The sequence below is a fragment of the Bombina bombina genome, chromosome 1 (assembly GCF_027579735.1).
Source record: "Bombina bombina isolate aBomBom1 chromosome 1, aBomBom1.pri, whole genome shotgun sequence".
NCBI classification, from domain to species: domain Eukaryota; kingdom Metazoa; phylum Chordata; class Amphibia; order Anura; family Bombinatoridae; genus Bombina; species Bombina bombina.
Genome location: NC_069499.1, coordinates 19,188,689 through 19,208,568, shown reverse-complemented (window position 1 = coordinate 19,208,568; position 19,880 = coordinate 19,188,689). Strand labels below are relative to the sequence as shown.

General features: G+C 39.9%; 1 protein-coding gene across 2 annotated transcripts in view; it reads left to right on the top strand.

Moving 5' to 3' along the window:
* Positions 1-19,880, top strand: part of JAG2 (jagged canonical Notch ligand 2) — a 228,822-nt gene that overhangs the window by 197,382 nt on the left and 11,560 nt on the right. For both annotated transcript variants that reach the window (XM_053697265.1, XM_053697266.1), the window contains 7 exons: positions 3,842-3,992; positions 4,211-4,375; positions 4,485-4,598; positions 4,719-4,832; positions 4,922-5,035; positions 5,402-5,518; positions 5,969-5,996. In XM_053697265.1, coding sequence (XP_053553240.1) covers positions 3,842-3,992; positions 4,211-4,375; positions 4,485-4,598; positions 4,719-4,832; positions 4,922-5,035; positions 5,402-5,518; positions 5,969-5,996 — 803 coding nt within the window. The remainder of the gene's footprint in view (positions 1-3,841; positions 3,993-4,210; positions 4,376-4,484; positions 4,599-4,718; positions 4,833-4,921; positions 5,036-5,401; positions 5,519-5,968; positions 5,997-19,880) is intronic.

Sequence of the window (19,880 nt, the reverse complement as noted above, 5' to 3'; positions counted from 1 at the left end):
TCTGTGTACCTGGGGCAGTTGTTAAGCATTAGATGAGTTTAGTAAGAGTGGGAGAAGAAACTTGTACTGTATTGTTACAAGCTCTGTGTAACTGGGGCAGTTGTTAAGCATTAGATGAGTTTAGTAAGAGTGAGAGAAGAAACATGTACTGTATTGTTACAAGCTCTGTGTACCTGGGGCAGTTGTTAAGCATTAGATGAGTTTAGTAAGAGTGAGAGAAGAAACATGTACTGTATTGTTACAAGCTCTGTGTACCTGGGGCAGTTGTTAAGCATTAGATGAGTTTAGTAAGAGTGGGAGAATAAACTTGTACTGTATTGTTACAAGCTCTGTGTATTGTTACAAGCTCTGTGTACCTGGGGCAGTTGTTAAGCATTAGATGAGTTTAGTAAGAGTGGGAGAATAAACTTGTACTGTATTGTTACAAGCTCTGTGTAACTGGGGCAGTTGTTAAGCATTAGATGCGTTTAGTAAGAGTGGGAGAATAAACTTGTACTGTATTGTTACAAGCTCTGTGTAACTGGGGCAGTTGTTAAGCATTAGATGAGTTTAGTAAGAGTGGGAGAATAAACTTGTACTGTATTGTTACAAGCTCTGTGTAACTGGGGCAGTTGTTAAGCATTAGATGAGTTTAGTAAGAGTGGGAGAATAAACTTGTACTGTATTGTTACAAGCTCTGTGTAACTGGGGCAGTTGTTAAGCATTAGATGCGTTTAGTAAGAGTGGGAGAATAAACTTGTACTGTATTGTTACAAGCTCTGTGTACCTGGGGCAGTTGTTAAGCATTAGATGAGTTTAGTAAGAGTGAGAGAATAAACTTGTACTGTATTGTTACAAGCTCTGTGTACCTGGGGCAGTTGTTAAGCATTAGATGAGTTTAGTAAGAGTGAGAGAAGAAACTTGTACTGTATTGTTACAAGCTCTGTGTAACTGGGGCAGTTGTTAAGCATTAGATGCGTTTAGTAAGAGTGAGAGAATAAACTTGTACTGTATTGTTACAAGCTCTGTGTACCTGGGGCACTTGTTAAGCATTAGATGAGTTTAGTAAGAGTGAGAGAAGAAACTTGTACTATATTGTTACAAGCTCTGTGTAACTGGGGCAGTTGTTAAGCATTAGATGAGTTTAGTAAGAGTGGGAGAATAAACTTGTACTGTATTGTTACAAGCTCTGTGTAACTGGGGCAGTTGTTAAGCATTATGTGAGTTTAGTAAGAGTGGGAGAATAAACTTGTACTGTATTGTTACAAGCTCTGTGTAACTGGGGCAGTTGTTAAGCATTTAGATGCGTTTAGTAAGAGTGAGAGAATAAACTTGTACTGTATTGTTACAAGCTCTGTGTAACTGGGGCAGTTGTTAAGCATTAGATGAGTTTAGTAAGAGTGAGAGAATAAACTTGTACTGTATTGTTACAAGCTCTGTGTAACTGGGGCAGTTGTTAAGCATTAGATGAGTTTAGTAAGAGTGAGAGAAGAAACTTGTACTATATTGTTACAAGCTCTGTGTAACTGGGGCAGTTGTTAAGCATTAGATGAGTTTAGTAAGAGTGAGAGAATAAACTTGTACTGTATTGTTACAAGCTCTGTGTAACTGGGGCAGTTGTTAAGCATTAGATGAGTTTAGTAAGAGTGAGAGAAGAAACTTGTACTGTATTGTTACAAGCTCTGTGTAACTGGGGCAGTTGTTAAGCATTAGATGAGTTTAGTAAGAGTGAGAGAAGAAACTTGTACTATATTGTTACAAGCTCTGTGTAACTGGGGCAGTTGTTAAGCATTAGATGAGTTTAGTAAGAGTGAGATAATAAACTTGTACTGTATTGTTACAAGCTCTGTGTAACTGGGGCAGTTGTTAAGCATTAGATGAGTTTAGTAAGAGTGAGATAATAAACTTGTACTGTATTGTTACAAGCTCTGTGTACCTGGGGCAGTTGTTAAGCATTAGATGAGTTTAGTAAGAGTGGGAGAATAAACTTGTACTGTATTGTTACAAGATCTGTGTACCTGGGGCAGTTGTTAAGCATTATGTGAGTTTAGTAAGAGTGAGAGAATAAACTTGTACTGTATTGTTACAAGCTCTGTGTACCTGGGGCAGTTGTTAAGCATTAGATGAGTTTAGTAAGAGTGAGATAATAAACTTGTACTGTATTGTTACAAGCTCTGTGTACCTGGGGCAGTTGTTAAGCATTAGATGCGTTTAGTAAGAGTGGGAGAATAAACTTGTACTGTATTGTTACAAGCTCTGTGTACCTGGGGCAGTTGTTAAGCATTAGATGAGTTTAGTAAGAGTGGGAGAATAAACTTGTACTGTATTGTTACAAGCTCTGTGTACCTGGGGCAGTTGTTAAGCATTAGATGCGTTTAGTAAGAGTGGGAGAATAAACTTGTACTGTATTGTTACAAGATCTGTGTACCTGGGGCAGTTGTTAAGCATTAGATGAGTTTAGTAAGAGTGGGAGAATAAACTTGTACTGTATTGTTACAAGCTCTGTGTATCTGGGGCAGTTGTTAAGCATTAGATGAGTTTAGTAAGAGTGGGAGAATAAACTTGTACTGTATTGTTGACATTGTTTTAAGTGAAGCTGCTCTACATCATGAAATCAGCAAGAACTCTTTGAAATTCCCCATGTGCCAGGAGTCGGCACAATGTTCTGCGATCAAGTGCACTACTTGCAGTGGTGCTGGTAATAAAGACTTTTTTCTTATCCCTTTGTTTACTAGGAGGCTAAAGTTATGCAAACAAGACATCACTTATAAAGTTTTGCTTAGCAGGAAATCCTAATCAACCATCTGTCTATCTTTTTATTTGTTTGGCTCTTGATGAAGTGGCAAATCCTGTGCCATCTAACCGCAGATTTTACAGCAAATCAAACAGTGTCACCTTTTAGTTTAAACATTACATTAGTATTATAAATGGAATGAAACAGAGGAAAGAGGTGTATAAAACATAATTCCAGTGGTCTTCTTATTGCTAGGTTTTGTTGCTGATCTTGAATTGGGGTGATGTGTTTGGATGTGTGGGGAATCGTTGGTTTGCTTCCTTTCTTTTAAAGAGAATTTTGCAATAAAGCATTTTAAATTCCTGACAAAAAGTCAGCGCTGGCTTAACAGATGGGCTTCTGTCAGCTGAACTTCTTTAAGATGAGCTACTACCTTAAAAGGCTATAACTGCATAAAGGTTTACATGGTTTAACATTTGTTTAAGTTGGGCATTTTTGTCCTAATAGCAGTAGCAAAGGGCACACTTTAAATCAGTGGATGGAGATTTTATTTAAATCTGAATTTAATTAACTGGTATCAAACAACAATTGTGAGTTTTGCACCCAGTTTGAGATTTGTGTGAAAAATAAGGACAAGTGCAAAGATTATAGAAGGTGCAGAATGTCGCTTGAGTCAAAGTTAGACTTTGTTGTTTGGTAGAATTGGCTGAGACACTCAGTGCATTTTACAGACGCTAAAGTTAACAATACAGGATAGAATTTGATTGACTTTAATTAAAAACTACATAGGTAGGTAGCTATTAATTTAGCTGTATATACTATTTACATTTAAAAAAACACACACATGCTGAATTGCAAAGCTTGTGAAGTGTGGAACTGCTTTTTCCATAGCAAATTACAGATGTCTGTTTTCTGCTAAGTGGTGCCAGGGCCCAGGGCCACACACAAACCCTTGTAGGGACAGATGTGCATTGTGGGACCATAGTTTGGGCAGCTCTGCTCTAAGGCATCTGAAGTGCAAATCCAGCAGAATTAGTTCTTAATTACAAAGAAATATATGAATGTGTAATAATGTTTTCCAGTGCACGATGTTCTGAGTATGTTCTAAACCTATGTTTTGCTCTTTAGATAGATGTTGACTTCTGTGAGCCCAACCCTTGTCAGAACAGAGCCAAGTGCTATAATGTGGGAGGGGATTATTACTGTGCATGCTCTGAGGATTACGATGGAAAGAATTGTTCTCATCTTAAAGACCACTGCAAAAACAGCTCTTGCAAGGGTAAGTGTGACGTACAGCCATTATATTTTATTAGCTGATTGGTCCTGACTTTTTTTCGGTAAGGTATAAATTTACCAGATTGATAAATCTGCCTACTTCGCTCAGAGATGTGTCATGCAAATATTAGTACTTTGCTTCCTAGTATCTGATGCAGTGTTGTGTCATTGAACTACTCTTAAAGCTTCTCAGTGTTCCAATGTGTGCCTTTTTATTTTTAGTCATTGACAGCTGTACAATAGAGATTGCTACTAATGCCACCCAGGAGGGTATCCGTTACATCTCCTCAAGCGTTTGTGGACCACATGGACGATGCATTAGTCGGCCAGGAGGGAATTTCACCTGTTCCTGTGACCGAGGGTTTACCGGTGCATACTGCCATGAGAGTAAGTGATCCTTTTTAGATCCGTTCAGTTTTCATTTCATCCCTCTCTCTAGATTTAGAAATGTGGAATTTTCTACCTTATCTTCATTTGTTTGTCTTCTTTCCCTTAGATATAAATGATTGTCTGGGAACCCCTTGTAAGAACGGTGGAACTTGCATTGATGACATAGATTCATTCAAGTGCTTTTGTCCAAATGGTTGGGAAGGAGAGTTCTGTGACATAAGTAGGTTTGTTTATTATTGGGGGTCTTGCTTTTTACTGTTTCTGTCTTTTTTCCTGCATTTCTTTTGTGCTATTTTTCATGTTCTCAATGTTGTTGTTTTTTTATCTTTTTGTTTTGTAGATTACAATGACTGCAGCCCTAACCCATGTCACAATGGTGGGAGATGTATAGATTTGGTGAATGATTTTGCTTGTGAATGTAAAAATGGTTGGAAAGGCAAAACCTGCCATTCACGTAAGTAATTTAAAGAAAAAGCTATTTTTTGTTTGTTTTTGCTTTTTTTACATTCTGGGGCCATGACACTTTTTATTTTTGCTTAACAGGAGAATATCAGTGTGATCCAAACACCTGCAGTAATAGTGGCACATGTTATGACACAGGAGACACCTTTAAATGTCTTTGTCCTCCAGGCTGGGAGGGGGTTACGTGTAATATTGGTGAGCATCACAATTGTATTTACAGTTATAATATTGTATTTAATGTCCTGTACAATAACTGCACATAGGTGAATGTACTTCTCTCTAGAAAATACTTTATGCTTGTTCATGTCAGCAGTTGAACGGGTTCTGTTTCCACTTATGGTACAAATGAAATAAATATTGCTGAAACACCCTATTCTCTTCATCAGCCGGACCACTGAATACAAAATAGCTTTGCTAGTGAACTGCAGTGTGGAGAACAAACTAATATATCAAATGATTTATCCCTTTAGTGTAAATGTTTGTTACTACTGATTGTGCAGATCCATATTATCAAATTCATGAAGTGTGCATTTACGTTCTCCTTTTTACTACTGTTTCCAGCTAAGAGCAGCAGCTGTCTGCCTAACCCTTGTGCAAACGGAGGGACTTGCGTGGGCAATGGAGATTCCTATTCCTGCATGTGTAAAGAAGGTTGGGAGGGACGAACGTGCACGCAGAGTAAGCCTTCACCTTTTTTAATATTTATCCCTTTAGGATATTGGGTGTGTCTCATAACATGTTCTAGCCTTTAATTTATTTGCCAGCATATTTGAGTCATTTGGGAAGGGAGGTAGCTGGAAGGCATAAAAGCTTGTGTCTAATGAAACAAAATGACATCTATATATTCTGTGTATTTGCAGCCTTAGGCTTGCCAGCATAAACAGCAGCTTCTTCTGTCTCTCTGCTCATGATAATTCTGTCTGCCGTAGAGACGATTCTAGGATAAGGCAACTTATTTGCTCCCTTTGTCATCATTTCCCGTTTTAACATTTTGTCTTCTTTATCTTTTGAGTCTACGATTTGTATGTTTGATTAGGTTTAGTTCTACAATACAATTTTACACATTTTAAGAGATTGTTTGAAATAAACATTCTAGTAATCTTTATTTTAATTTTCTTTTTCAAATAGATACAAACGATTGCAATCCACATCCCTGGTAAGTGACTACACATTTGTCCTTTTGTTTGCTGTGTAAGGTCTGATGCACAATGTAGGTTTTATCTTCTTGTCCCTCACACACTTGGCGCATGTCGGCACTTTACAAATGCATTTTCTTGTAACCTCTCTCCATCCAAATGAGGTTTCTCTGCTTGTAGAAGCAAGACAGTTTTGTTACCTTTGTTCTTCAGAAATGTGTCCTTTAGTAACTATTTACAGTAAAAACAAGGTCACCAAGGCCCTCAGCTTCCACCAATCAGGGTCCAAGGTTACATTTTTTTTTTTGCTAGAATAATGCTTTGGTCAGGCCTTGAAGTGTACTTTGTCAGAAGACTCTTCTGTATATCACCTGATCAGGTTTACTATAGCTGGTAGACTTAAACAGGTCATGGGATTTTCCCATAGGCCAACCCTTGAAGATATGGACCATACAGGCAAATAATTATGGAGCGTTGGTTAGCAGAAAGCTTTTGGTGGGTGTTCTTGCCAGCACCTCAGCCTGGGTGTTAGCTATGTAAGTGGCTAGCAATGGCCCAACTCTTTCTTCAGTACAAAAGGGACCACCCAGGGATCAGAACCAGTATTGTTCTCTGAGGATTAAAGAGACCTAATATACACTGTAAATTGTTTACTTTACGTTAAGAAAAATACAATGTTTTTGCTAACTATATAGAAAGAATCCGTAATACTAAGACATAGTACTTATTTACATTAAACTCCCTTTCCACAGAACCCTTTTAGTTACCTGTAACTGGGTGGCCAGTCAGAATGGGCCAGTTTCAGGTATATACTTGATATGTAAAATCTAGTGATTATGGCCCATCTTCATATCATGAGCTTGTGCAATATTCATCTTTACTCACATAATACTTGTTAATGCTCTCGTGCAATTAGCTTACACCTGGATCCTTCCTCTGGCTATTGTAAAAACAGAATTTATACTTTACTGTTTGTACATTTTTATTTCTGATTTTTCTTCTTTTAGTGAATATATTCATAGGTCCATGCTTGAAAGTACCACTGAACACAGTAGAATAGCACATTTAATAAATGCACAATAGACAATGCAAAAGCACTTTAAATTTCACACATTTTTATTAGATTTTCTTTTCAGTTTTATTTTCCTTCCTATTGCATCATGTGATCACAAAATGCATATACCTATATTCTGTGAATCGTGCATATGCACGATTAGCGCTGCGGAATCTGTTGGCGCTCTACAAATAACCGATAATAATAATATGCACACTAGGAGCTGGTGCATATAAAAAGACTCTGCAAATTTTGATAGTTTTTTTTATTCCATTCTCTATCTGAACCAGGGAAGTATCGTTTTGACTTTATTGTGCCTTTAGCTACCAGGAAATGTAAATAAATAAAATATCCATACAAAAATCCTCTCACAGAAAAAAAAGGATAAATTAAATTTGTCCTGCAGTATCTGGAAGGATAAATGTCCATATGATTCTGTAGCTGTACCATACGTAATGCATTGTTACACTTTGTAGTCTACGTTTACTCAGCTAAACATGAATAGTTTGGATGTTGAGTGCATGTAAAAAGATTGTGCATATTTAAATAATTGGTGTGAACTGGAAAGTGTCTACATTATGAAAGTTTAGTTTTGACGTTAGAGGTCCTTTAAGATATTTCTTGTGAAGTCAATGTACTAGGGCACTAGTCCACTGAGGTGGCTTTCTACAGAAACTAACTAACAAGCTGCATCACTCATCAACAAGAGAATTACCTGTCCTTCCTTTTACAGTTACCCTGAGTGGGCCGAGCCTCAACTTCAGGAGCTAAGCACTAGAGCAGCAGACATAACACATGCCACCCACATCACCAGCACTCCCACAGTGCCTGCTGCTTAGAACTTAACTGCACACTGGGCCTATAGGTTACTCTCCCCACTACACTACTGGACTTTACACATTATTTCTGCTGTGTCCCAGTTTTAAACTTATAGTTCCTGTTTGTTTTGTTTTTTCTTCTCACTATTTAATACCTCTGCAAGTTTCACACTGGGCTGGTACTCTATCTGAGACCATCAAAACGAATTAGCTTTAATAAGACTAAAAGGTTTATAAAGTAGGGGGTAAACTGCAGAGTGGCCACACCTATGTACTGCATAATTTTTAATTCTAGTTTATTTCCTCATCTAGTAGGTTCTTAGCTTCTAATCTAGTAGGTACTCGGCTTCTAACGCAGTAGGTTCTTCGCATCTAATCTAGTAGGTTCTCAGCTTCTACCACAGTAGGTTTTTAGCTTCTAATCTAGTAGGTTTTCAGCTTCTAACACAGTAGGTTCTTATCTTCTAATCTAGTAGGTTCTTAGCTTCTAACCCAGTAGGTTCTCGGCTTTTAACGCAGTAGGTTCTTGGCTTCTAACGCAGAAGGTTCTTAGCTTCTAACGCAGTAGCTTCTAATGCAGTAGGTTTTTAGCTTCTAATGCAGTAGGTTCTCAGCTTCTAACGCAGTAGGTTCTCAGCTTCTAACGCAGTAGGTTCTTAGATTCTAATCTAGTAGGTACTCGGCGTTTAAAGCAGTAGGTTCTTAGCTTTTAACGCAGTAGGTTCTCAGCTTCTAACGCAGTAGGTTTTCAGCTTCTAACGCAGTAGGTTTTCAGCTTCTAACGCAGTAGGTTTTCAGCTTCTAACGCAGTAGGTTTTCAGCTTCTAACGCAGTAGGTTTTCAGCTTCTAACGCAGTAGGTTTTCAGCTTCTAACGCAGTAGGTTTTTAGCTTCTAACGCAGTAGGTTCTCAACTTCTAACGCAGTAGGTTCTCAGCTTCTAACGCAGTAGGTTTTCAGCTTCTAACGCAGTAGGTTTTCAGCTTCTAACGCAGTAGGTTTTCAGCTTCTAACGCAGTAGGTTCTCAACTTCTAACGCAGTAGGTTTTCAGCTTCTAACGCAGTAGGTTTTCAGCTTCTAACGCAGTAGGTTTTTAGCTTCTAACGCAGTAGGTTCTCAACTTCTAACGCAGTAGGTTTTCAGCTTCTAACGCAGTAGGTTTTCAGCTTCTAACGCAGTAGGTTTTTAGCTTCTAACGCAGTAGGTTTTCAGCTTCTAACGCAGTAGGTTTACAGCTTCTAACGCAGTAGGTTTACAGCTTCTAACGCAGTAGGTTTACAGCTTCTAACGCAGTAGGTTTTCAGCTTCTAACGCAGTAGGTTTTCAGCTTCTAACGCAGTAGGTTTTCAGCTTCTAACGCAGTAGGTTTACAGCTTCTAACGCAGTAGGTTTTCAGCTTCTAACGCAGTAGGTTTTCAGCTTCTAAAGCAGTAGGTTCTCAGCTTCTAACGCAGTAGGTTCTCAGCTTCTAAGGCAGTAGGTTCTCAGCTTCTAAGGCAGTAGGTTCTCAGCTTCTAAGGCAGTAGGTTCTCAGCTTCTAAGGCAGTAGGTTCTCAGCTTCTATGGCAGTAGGTTCTCAGCTTCTAAGGCAGTAGGTTCTGAGCTTCTAAGGCAGTAGGTTCTGATCTTCTAATGCAGTAGGTTCTGATCTTCTAATGCAGTAGGTTCTGATCTTCTAATGCAGTAGGTTCTGATCTTCTAATGCAGTAGGTTCTGATCTTCTAATGCAGTAGGTTCTGATCTTCTAACGCAGTAGGTTCTCAGCTTCTAACGCAGTAGGTCCTCAGCTTCTAACGCAGTAGGTTATTTTCTTCCACGGATCATCTTAATTACTAATGGGATATTCACCTCCTGGTCAGGAGGAGGAGGCAAAGAGCACCACAGCAGAGCTGTTAAACAGCTCCTCCCCTCCCTCCCACTCCAGTCATTCTCTTTGCCTACGTTAGTGATAGGAAGAGGTAAAGTGAGGTGTTAGATTAGATTCTTCAATCAAGAGTTAATTATTTTTAAAGTAGTGCAAGATTGTGCTGCTTTGTCCTAGGGTGTAGCCGTAGTCGAAAGTCTCTACAGGAGAGCTTTAGTGGCTTTAGAGCAATGGGAACTTGTGGGACATAATTCTCACTGCGCCTCCCATATATTGAATACTGCCCTTACCTAGAAAACCTGAGGGATATTTACTCAGGACTTTCCTTATATTTCAGGTCCATGGGAGGGAGAGGACCTCTTAAACCTGTAACTGCCTTGCTGTCAGGCAGACAATGAGGTAAGTGCTGACTTTCTTTCTGGGGGGTGGAAGTAAACTCAGAAAAAGGTTAGAGACCTTATTTTTTATTTATTCCTCATTAAATTTGGGTGTTAATTCTCCTAGACATTTTAGGGGACACCTTGGACAGTTGGACGCATGGGGCTGTATGTGATACATTAGCTCTCCTCCCGGCGGTTTATTAATAGCCGACCGGGACATTGCATATGGAAATAAGCTATTACGGCAAGCCCAATGGCGTGCTCAATGTGAGAGTCTAGGACTGACAGTTGTGGGCTAATAATGCAAGCTTAATGTGACGTGTATGCTGTATATCTGGGACTGACAGCTGCCGAGTACATTGCACGTTGATACAGGCTAGTGTTGCGGGCTCAGTATGAAAGCCGCGCGGTTTGAGACTGAAGCAGTCTGTTGTTGGTCTCCCGGCGCTTTCATTTGTAAAATATTAATGGCGACCGGGAGATGGTGCTTGTTAACGCCCACGATGGGCGGAGTTTTCGTGTGGCACCAATGTTGTTGCGCACCACTCTGCTAAAACTTCTGTTATCGGAAGGAACAGTGATCTTAATACCGGACAGTACTATAGCAATGAGTCCGGAATTTTTGCGAGCAGAAGGGCTGGCAGGCACCTCAGCTAGGTTTACTGAATCGGACACGTTTACACTAGAGCCTAAGTACAGGAAACATTTCTTTTCTAACACTTCCGGTTTTCGGACGTTACGCAATGATTGTCTAAATGCTTGTGTTTCAAACTGCGCTATAAGGTCAGGAAGGCTGTTTAACACTTCAGCTAGGTCAAGCTGATGTATGGACAGAGTTTAACAGTACTGACAAATTTTTCATAAATGTTTAGCTATGTCTGCCCTTGTAATAATAAAGATGAGTTACTCTTTAACATTTCAGGAGAATATCACTTGCTATATTTTAGTTTTTACTAGCAACTGGTTAAGTCTTTAATTACTCTGCCATATGTGAAGCAGGTTGCTTAAAGACGTGTACATTACTTTTTCTATCACACATGCAGTGCCCTGCGGTTCCTTGCTAATTCCATCTGGAATTGCTGCACTAGAAACGTTGTGGCAAGGTCTAGGAACAGCAATGTCGGCTGCTAGTTTAACTTGCCTCTGCAAACAGAAATAAGTTACTTTTTAAAATTTAAAGAGACAGCAACCTTTTTTTTGTGTTAATTTATATTACAAATTTTCACTCTTTTTCTGAACCTACTCCTTTTAGGGAGTTTGCTTTAGGAGTCTATTAACTTTTTCTCCTATAGTGTCCCACAAATCTTTTATAGTCCACATGCAGTACCCTGCGTCCCGGAGTTGCTCTGCATTTGGTAGAGAACATTACTTGAGGAATTATTTTCAATCATCTAGGGTGATTGATTCAGTGGTTGCTATTCCGACTGTTCTTCCCTGTTACCTGAAAGAGGAAGATAATTCGGGTTATCTGATTATTCTCAGGCTCAGATGAATAATACTGTTGAAATTCAGGGTATGTCGCAGCTTTCTCCCCAAGCGTCCCAAACTTTAATGTCCGCTCAAGCAGTGCCCTGTACTTCTGCTCTAGAGCCCGCTGGAGTTACCTTAAAAGACATAGCTGATCTCATGTTTTCCACAATTTCTGATGCGTTGTCTGCTTTCCCAATGCTGCAAGGCAAGCGTAAGAGGAAAGCCTGACATGCTGTAAGTGAGGTTTCTGATGCAATGGTGGCAATCTCGGCAGTACCCTCCCTAGGACCTGAGGAGGAGGGTATTGAGGTTCCATCTGAAGACGAAATTTCAGATTCAGAAAGTTCATTGCCTCTGACACGAAGGTTGTAACTTTTAGGTTCAAGCTAGAACACCTCTGCCTATTGCTCAGGGAGGTTTTGATTCCTTTAGACGACTGTGACCCCAGAGTAGTGGTTTCCCCTGCAAAGTCTAGTTAATTAAACAAATATTTCTAAGTCCCTTCTTACTCAGACGTAATTCCTGTGCCAAAGCGAGCTTCAGAGATAGTTATTACGGAATGGTAGAGACCAGGCATTCCCTTTTCTCTCTCTCCTATTTTTAAGTAGATGTTTCTCATAGCTGACTCTTTCAAGGAGGCTTGGCAAACAGTTCCTAAGGTGGAAGGGGCCTTTTCCACCTTAGCCAATGGAGCTACTATTCCCATAGAGGATAGTTGTGCTTTCAAAGACCCTATGAATAAGAAGTTAGAGGGGTTACTTAATAAGATTTATGTTCTCCAGGGTCTACTATTGCAGCCAGCTGCGTGCCTTGCTACCGTCACTGATGCGGCAGAGTTTTGGTTTGATGCTCTGTCTGAGGCTCTCAAGACTGAGACTTCCTTGGAAGAGATCCAAGACAGGAAAAAGCTCTGAAGTTAGCTAATACTTTTATTACGGACGCTTCCCTGCAGATTTTTAAACTGGCAGCTGAGAGTTCGGTTTTCTCTATCCTGGCCCGCAGAGCCTTATGGTTAAACCGTGGTCTGCAGACGTATCATTTAAGTCTAAGCTTCAAGCAATTCCTTACAAGGGGAAGACCTTGTTTGGACCTGGCCTGACTTGGGAGGTAAGGGTCATCTCCTTCTTCAGGATAAGAGAAACAAGCAAAAAGGACGACAGAGCAATTTTCGTTCCTTTAGAAATTTCAAGGGAAATTCTTTCTCATCTAAACCGGAGCAATCTGAACATTCTCGGAGACCCAACCAGTCTTTGAAAACCATCCAAGAAGCCTGCTGTTGAATCCAAAACAGCATGAAGGGCATGCCCCTGATCCGGTACCGGATCTGGTAGGTGGCAGACTTTCCTTCTTCGTTCAGGCGTGGGTTCAGGACGTTCAGGATCCTTGGGCAATAGAAATAGTGTCTCAGGGATACAAATTGGATTTAAAAAGTTTTCCTCCCAGAGGCAGTTTTTCTTCTTTTAAGATTATCTGCAGACCAGACAAAGGAGAGGCGTTCTTACATTGTGTAGGAGACCTCCCTGCCCTGGGAGTGATTGTTCCCGTCCCATAACAGGAACAGGGTCAGGGTTTTTATTCCAACCTGTGGTTCCCAAAAAGGAAGGGAACCTTCAGACCACTTTTAGAACTAAAGAGTCTAAACAAATTTCTCAGGGTTCGGTCCTTCAAGATGGAAATTATTCGTTCCATTCTTCCCTTAATCCAGAAGGGTCAATTCATGACAACTGTGGATTTAAAGGACGCTTACCTACATGTCCCTATTCACATCACAGGTTCCTAAGATTTGCCTTCCAGGACAAACACTTCCAGGTCGTGGCTCTTCTTTTCGGCCTGGCCACCGCTCCCAGAATCTTCACAAGGGTTCTGGGGTTTCTGTTGGCAGTACTCCGGTCACAGGGCATTGGGGTGGCGCCTTATCTAGACGACATTCTAGTCAAGGCACCATATTTTCAACAAGCAAGATCCCACACCGACTTAGTGTTATCTTTTCTCAGAACTCACGGATGGAAGGTAAATTTGGGAAAGAGTTCCCTAGTTCCAGACACAAGAGTCATTTTCTTGGGAACCATAATAGTATCCTTGTCCATGAAGATTTTTCTGATAGAAGTCAGGAAATCAAAGATTATAGATCCTTGTCTAGCCCTTCAGCCCACTTCTCGGCCATCAGTGGCTCAGTGCATGGAGTTAATCGGGCTGATGGTGGCAGCGATGGACATCATCCCGTTTGCTTGTTTCTATCTCAGACCTCTGCAATTAAACTTGCTCAGGTAATGGAACGGAGATTAGGCAGACTTGTCTCCTCGAATAACTCTGGAGCAGGAGACAAGGGACTCTCTTCCATGGTGGTTGTCTCTGGATCATCTCTCCCAGGGGATGCCACCTTGGAGACTTCCGTTGCGGAAGGAACTTCTGATTCAGGGGCTCTTTTTTTCATCCAAATCTAGTTTCTCTGAAGCTGTCTGCTTGGAGATTGAACGCTTAATTTTTATCTAAGCAGGGTTTTTCTGATTCGGTCAGAGACCATGATTCAGGCTCGTAAACCTGTGACTAGAAGCATTTACCATAAGATTTGGCGCAAATACCTTTATTGGTGTGAATCAAAGGGCTACTCATGCAGTAGGGTTAGGATTCCTAGAATTTTGTTTTTTCTCCAAGAAAGGTTGAAGTAGGGTTTATCGACGAGTTCCCTAAAGGGTCAGATCTCGGCTTTATCTATTTTGTTACACAAACGGCTGACGGATGTCCCAGATGTTCAATTATTTTGTCAGGCCTGTGTTCAAACCAGTTACTCCTCCATGGATTCTTAATTTAGTTTTCAAAGTTCTTCAAGGGGCTCCGTTTGAGCCTATGCATTCCTTAGATATTAACTTGTTATCTGGGAAAGTTTTATTTTTTTGTTGCTATTTCTTCTGTTCAGAGTGTCAGAACTCTCGGCATTACAGTATGAGTCTCCTTATCTTATTTTCCATTCAGATAAGGTGGTTTTCCTCCTAAGGTTGTTTCTGATCGGAACATTAATCAGGAGATTATTGTTCCTTCCCTGTGTCCTAATCTTTCTCAGAATGAAAGACTTCTGCACAATCGGGATGTGGTCCATGCTTTAAAGTTTTTCTTACAGGCGTCTAAGGACTTTCGTCTGTCGTCTTCTTTGTTTGTGGTTTTCTCAGGAAAACGTAAAGGACAGAAAGCTATGGCTACTTCTCTTTCTTTTTGGTTGAAGAGTATCATACGTTTCGCATATGAGACTGCTGGGCAGCAGCCTCCCCAGCGAGTTACGGCTCCTTCCACGAGGGCTGTTGCTTCCTCATGGGCGTTCAAAAATGAACCTTCGGTGGAACAGATTTGCAAGGCTGCTACTTGGTCCTCTCTTCACACAAAGTTCTACAAATTTGACACTTTTTCGTCGGCTGCGGACTTTTTTGTCAGAAAGGTGCTTCAAGCAGTGGTTCCTTCCATTTAGATTCCCTGTCTTGTCCCTCCTGTATCATCTGTGTACTCTAGCTTGGGTATTGAATCCCATTAGTAATAAAGATGATCAGTGGACTCATTGTGTCTTAAAAAGAAAAGAAAATGTATGCTTACCTGATAAATTTATTTCTTTTTTGACATGGTGAGTCCACGGCCCGCCCTGTGTGTTTAGACAGGTTGTGGGTTATTTTAAATTTTAGACACACCTGCACCTTGGCTTTTCCTTTCTCTTCCTAACTTCTGTCGAATGACTGGAGTGGGAGGGAGGGGAGAAGCTATTTAACAGCTCTGCTGTGGTGCTCATTGCTGCCTCCTGCTGACCAGGAGGTGAATATCCCATTAGTAATTAAGATGATCCGTGGACTCGTTGTGTCAAATAAATAAATTTATCAGGTAAGCATAAATTGTCTTATCTTCTAATCTAGTAGATTCTCAGCTTCTAACACAGTAGGTTCTCAGCTTCTAATCTAGTAGGTTCTTAGCTTCTAACGCAGTAGGTTTTTATCTTCTAATCTAGTAGGTTCTTAGCTTCTAACACAGTAGATTCTTAGCTCCTAATCTAGTAGGTTCTTAGCTTCTAACACAGTAGATTCTTAGCTCCTAATCTAGTAGGTACCCAGCTTTTAACGCAGTTGGTTCTCGGCTTCTAACGCAGTAGCTTCTCGGCTTCTTACAAATACTAAGTTAATTTTCAAATTCTAAGAAGGCACACAAACCTGAACGACCTTGATACTGCGCTGAATCTGATTAAAACTGCTGAACTGAAAGTCCGATCTATCAAGGAGAAAACAACATTGGGAAGTAGTAATCATTCATAGGCAGTAGTTTGCCACAACCAGACTGGTTTCACTTATGCTTTCCATTTTTATGTTTCGTCTTCTATGGTTTGTTCACAGAATAAGGGATGATTAGCCCTTCCTTGGGTTTACCCGAATCTCAAAGTTAATGTTATGCTTAACATGTAGGTAGTTTGGATGGAGCTACGCTGCTTGGATATATTTGGACACAAAATTTTTCCCATGACACTTTTTACTTGTAAAATATTTTGGCCCAATTAATCACTCAACAACTCAAATCTGTTTGAGGACTTTGACATTCTAACGGAAAGTTTTAAAGTAAAAATTGTTTTTACATAGTAACATAGTAGGTGAGGTTGAAAAAGACTGAAGTCCATAGAGTTAAATCTAATATAATTACAAAAAACAAACAAACAGTTGAGCTTAAATTAATCTGATTAAAAGGTGACCCATTTAACACAAGCAATCATATCCAAAAATTCTGTTTCTAACCAGACATGTATCCAAACCATTTTTAAATGTATCTAAGGTATTGGCATTCACTACCTCCTTTGGTAATGAGTTCCACAATTTTATTGCTCTTACAGTAAAAAAAACATTTCCGTTGCAGGAGATTAAATCTCCTTTCCTCCAGGCTTAAATTGTGACCTCTTGTCACAAAAATTTTCTTGGAATAAACATACTTTTAGATTTATTATACTTTTAGACCTTCTTCAGACTTAGGGGCCTATTATCTAAATGTCGCTGGGCTGGTTACATTCTATAAGAATGCTCCCAGTCCTATTTCCCTGGTATAGTTATATAAAGCCACTTTTTACCCTAAAAACAGGATGTCTCGCAAAGGAGCCTACACGGCATTTTTATATGGGAAGGAGATGCATACATTACAAAAGTGCACAATTAAATTCATAATTTAAAAATCATACCAAACAAATAATAGAACCATTCACACAAAAATACACAGGAAAAAAAATCATATTGTTATGGTGAGTCAAAAATCGTAATATAATTCTTCATCAAAAATCATATTTTATCAAAAAACTTAAAAATTGTTTATAAATTTACAAGAATAAATTGTATTAAATACGCACAGCCTAAATAGTCATTTAGTGTATTTTCCTAAATTACTATTTAGGCTGTGAAAATATAGGCAATTTCTAAGATGCTATACACAGAATGTAGCGTAATGGGATTTATATTGGTTGCGGGATTTAATTTTTAATGTGCGCTCACTGCTAACTTTGGCATACACAGTGAAGTGTCCCTATCCAGTGAGCTCCATTGCTTTCAAAAGGAGAGATCTCTCCACTCGTAGGGACTTCCCCTTTTTATAAGATAATTCCAACAGGGCAGCACCTGTGAAAAACCACATCTGATCTGGCGAGGTTTAAGTAATTGGTCCTTAGTATTAGTCTTACTATCCAATAAATAGATGCTTCAGAAACCTCATCAGTGATCAATTAAAGGGACAGTCAACCATAGAATTGTTATCATTTTAAAATATAGATAATCCCTTTATTACTCATTCCCCAGCATAACCAACACAGTTATATTAATGTACTTTTTACCTCTGTGATTACCTTGTATCTAGGAACCTTCTTCCAGCCCTCTGATCACATGACTGTGACTGTTTATTATCTATTGTCTTAAATTTAGCATTGTTTTGTAATAAATCTCAAATAACCCCCTGTGCCTGAACACAGTTTTATCTATATGGCCCATGTGTACTTTCTGTCTCTTTGTGTTGAAAAGAGATTTAAAAAGCCTGTGATAAGAGGCAGCCCTCAAAGGCTTAGAAATTAGCATATGAGCCTACCTAGGTTTAGTTTAAACTAAGAATACCAAGAGAAAAAAGCAAATTTGATGATAAAAGTAAATTGGAAAGTCAATTAAAATTAAAAGTCCTATCTGAATAATGAAAGTTTAATTTATACTTGACTGTCCCTTTAACCTGTCTTGTTATATAATAATACTCATCTGTCTGGCATCCATTCAGCTTTTCATTGCAGCCATGTGTGTTGTGAGTGTGAACAATGTCAAACTACTCTATTGATTGCAAAACTCGTTGCCTTGGAATGTACTTTTTATTGTTTTGGGATGACAAAACTAAGCATTCATTCAGCCAGTAGGTCAGCATAACTTCTGATGCACCTTAAACAGTTATGAGAAGGTACCTCAGGGCAAGGATAAGGTAATAATGATACCAGTTGTTTGTTTATGGCCTATTCCACAAGTGCTACTAGCAAATTAAATGGTAATTCAGGCTTAAAGGATACCACAAGCTATGCAATTTGAGAGTCTGTACACATCCAGCAAATATTTTCACGGAGAAACTTATGGTTCCTGTAAGATTTAAGAGCACTATTCAGTAAACTACATCTCCTTTCTTTTACAAGATACAATGAGTCCACGGATTTCATCCTTACTTGTGGGATATCGCCTCCTGGTCAGCAGGAGGAGGCAAAGAGCACCACAGCAGAGCTGTATATATAGCTCCTCCCTTCCCTACCACTCCAGTCATTCTCTTTGCCTGTGTTAGTGATGAGCAGTCTGGAACTCCCTGAGGGCTCAGGGTGTATGGACTTGAACGGAGTCTCTACTTCCCATCAATATCCTAGAGTTGAGAGCAATATTCAATGCGCTTCAGGCTTGGCCTCAGTTGGCTTCGGCCAAATTCATCAGATTCCAGTCGGACAACATTATGACTGTATCTTACATCAATCATCAGGGGGGAACAAGGAGTTCCTTAGTGATGACAGAAGTAGCAAAGATAATTCAGTGGGCAGAGTCTCACTCTTGTTATCTGTCGGGATCCACATCCCAGGTGTGGAAAACTGGGAAGCGGATTTTCTGAGCAGACAAACTTTTCATCCGGGGAAATGGGAACTCCATCCGGAGGTATTTGCCAACCTGATTCTCAGATGGGGCAGGCTGGAGTTGGATCTTATGGCATCTCGTCAGAATGCCAAGCTTCCGAGATATGGGTCCAGGTCCAGGGATCCCCAGGCCGAGCTGATAGATGCCTTGGTCTTTCAGCCTAGCTTATTTGTTCCCTCCATTTGCTCTCCTTCCCTGGGTGATTGCTCAAGTCAAACAGGAGAGGGCATCGGTGATCCTCATCGTTCCTGCGTGGCCTCGCAGGACTTGGTATGCCGATCTGGTGGACATGTCATCTCAGCCACCATGGAAGCTTCCATTGAGGAAAGACCTTCTCATTCAGGGACCCTTCCATCATCCAAATCTAGTTTCTCTGCAGCTAACTGCTTGGAGATTGAACGCTTGATTTTATCTAAGCGAGGGTTTTCTGATTCGGTCATTGATACCTTGATTCAGGCATGTAAGCCTGTTACTAGAAAGATTTACCATAAGATATGGCGTAAATATCTTTATTGGTGCGAATCCAAGGGCTACTCATGGAGTAGGGTTAGGATTCCCAGGATTTTGTCTTTTCTCCAAGAAGGATTGGAGAAAGGGTTGTCAGCAAGTTCCTTAAAGGGACAGATTTCTGCTTTGTCTATTTTGCTACACAAGCGTCTGGCAGATGTTCCAGATGTTCAATCTTTTTTTCAGACTCTGACTAGAATCAGGCCTGTGTTTAGACCAATTCAATTAGAATCAGGCCTGTGTTTAGAATTTAGTTCTTAATGTTCTGCAAGGGGTTCCGTTTGAACCTATGCATTCCATAGATATTATGTTATTATCTTGGAAAGTTTTTTATTTTTGGTTGCTATTTCTTCTGCTCGCAGAGTTTCTGAGCTTTCGGCATTACAATGTGATTCTCCTTATCTTATTTTTCATTCCGATAAGGTGGTGTTACGTACCAAACTTGGTTTACTTCCGAAGGTTGTTTCAAATAAAAATATTAATCAGGAAATTGTTGTTCCTTCATTATGTCCTAATCCTTCTAAGAAGGAGCGTCTGTTACATAATTTGGACGTGGTCCGTGCTTTGAAGTTCTACTTACAGATGACTAAGGATTTTCGCCAATCGTCTTCCTTGTTAGTCGTTTTTTCAGGGAAACGTAGGGGTCAGAAAGCTACGGCTACCTCTTTC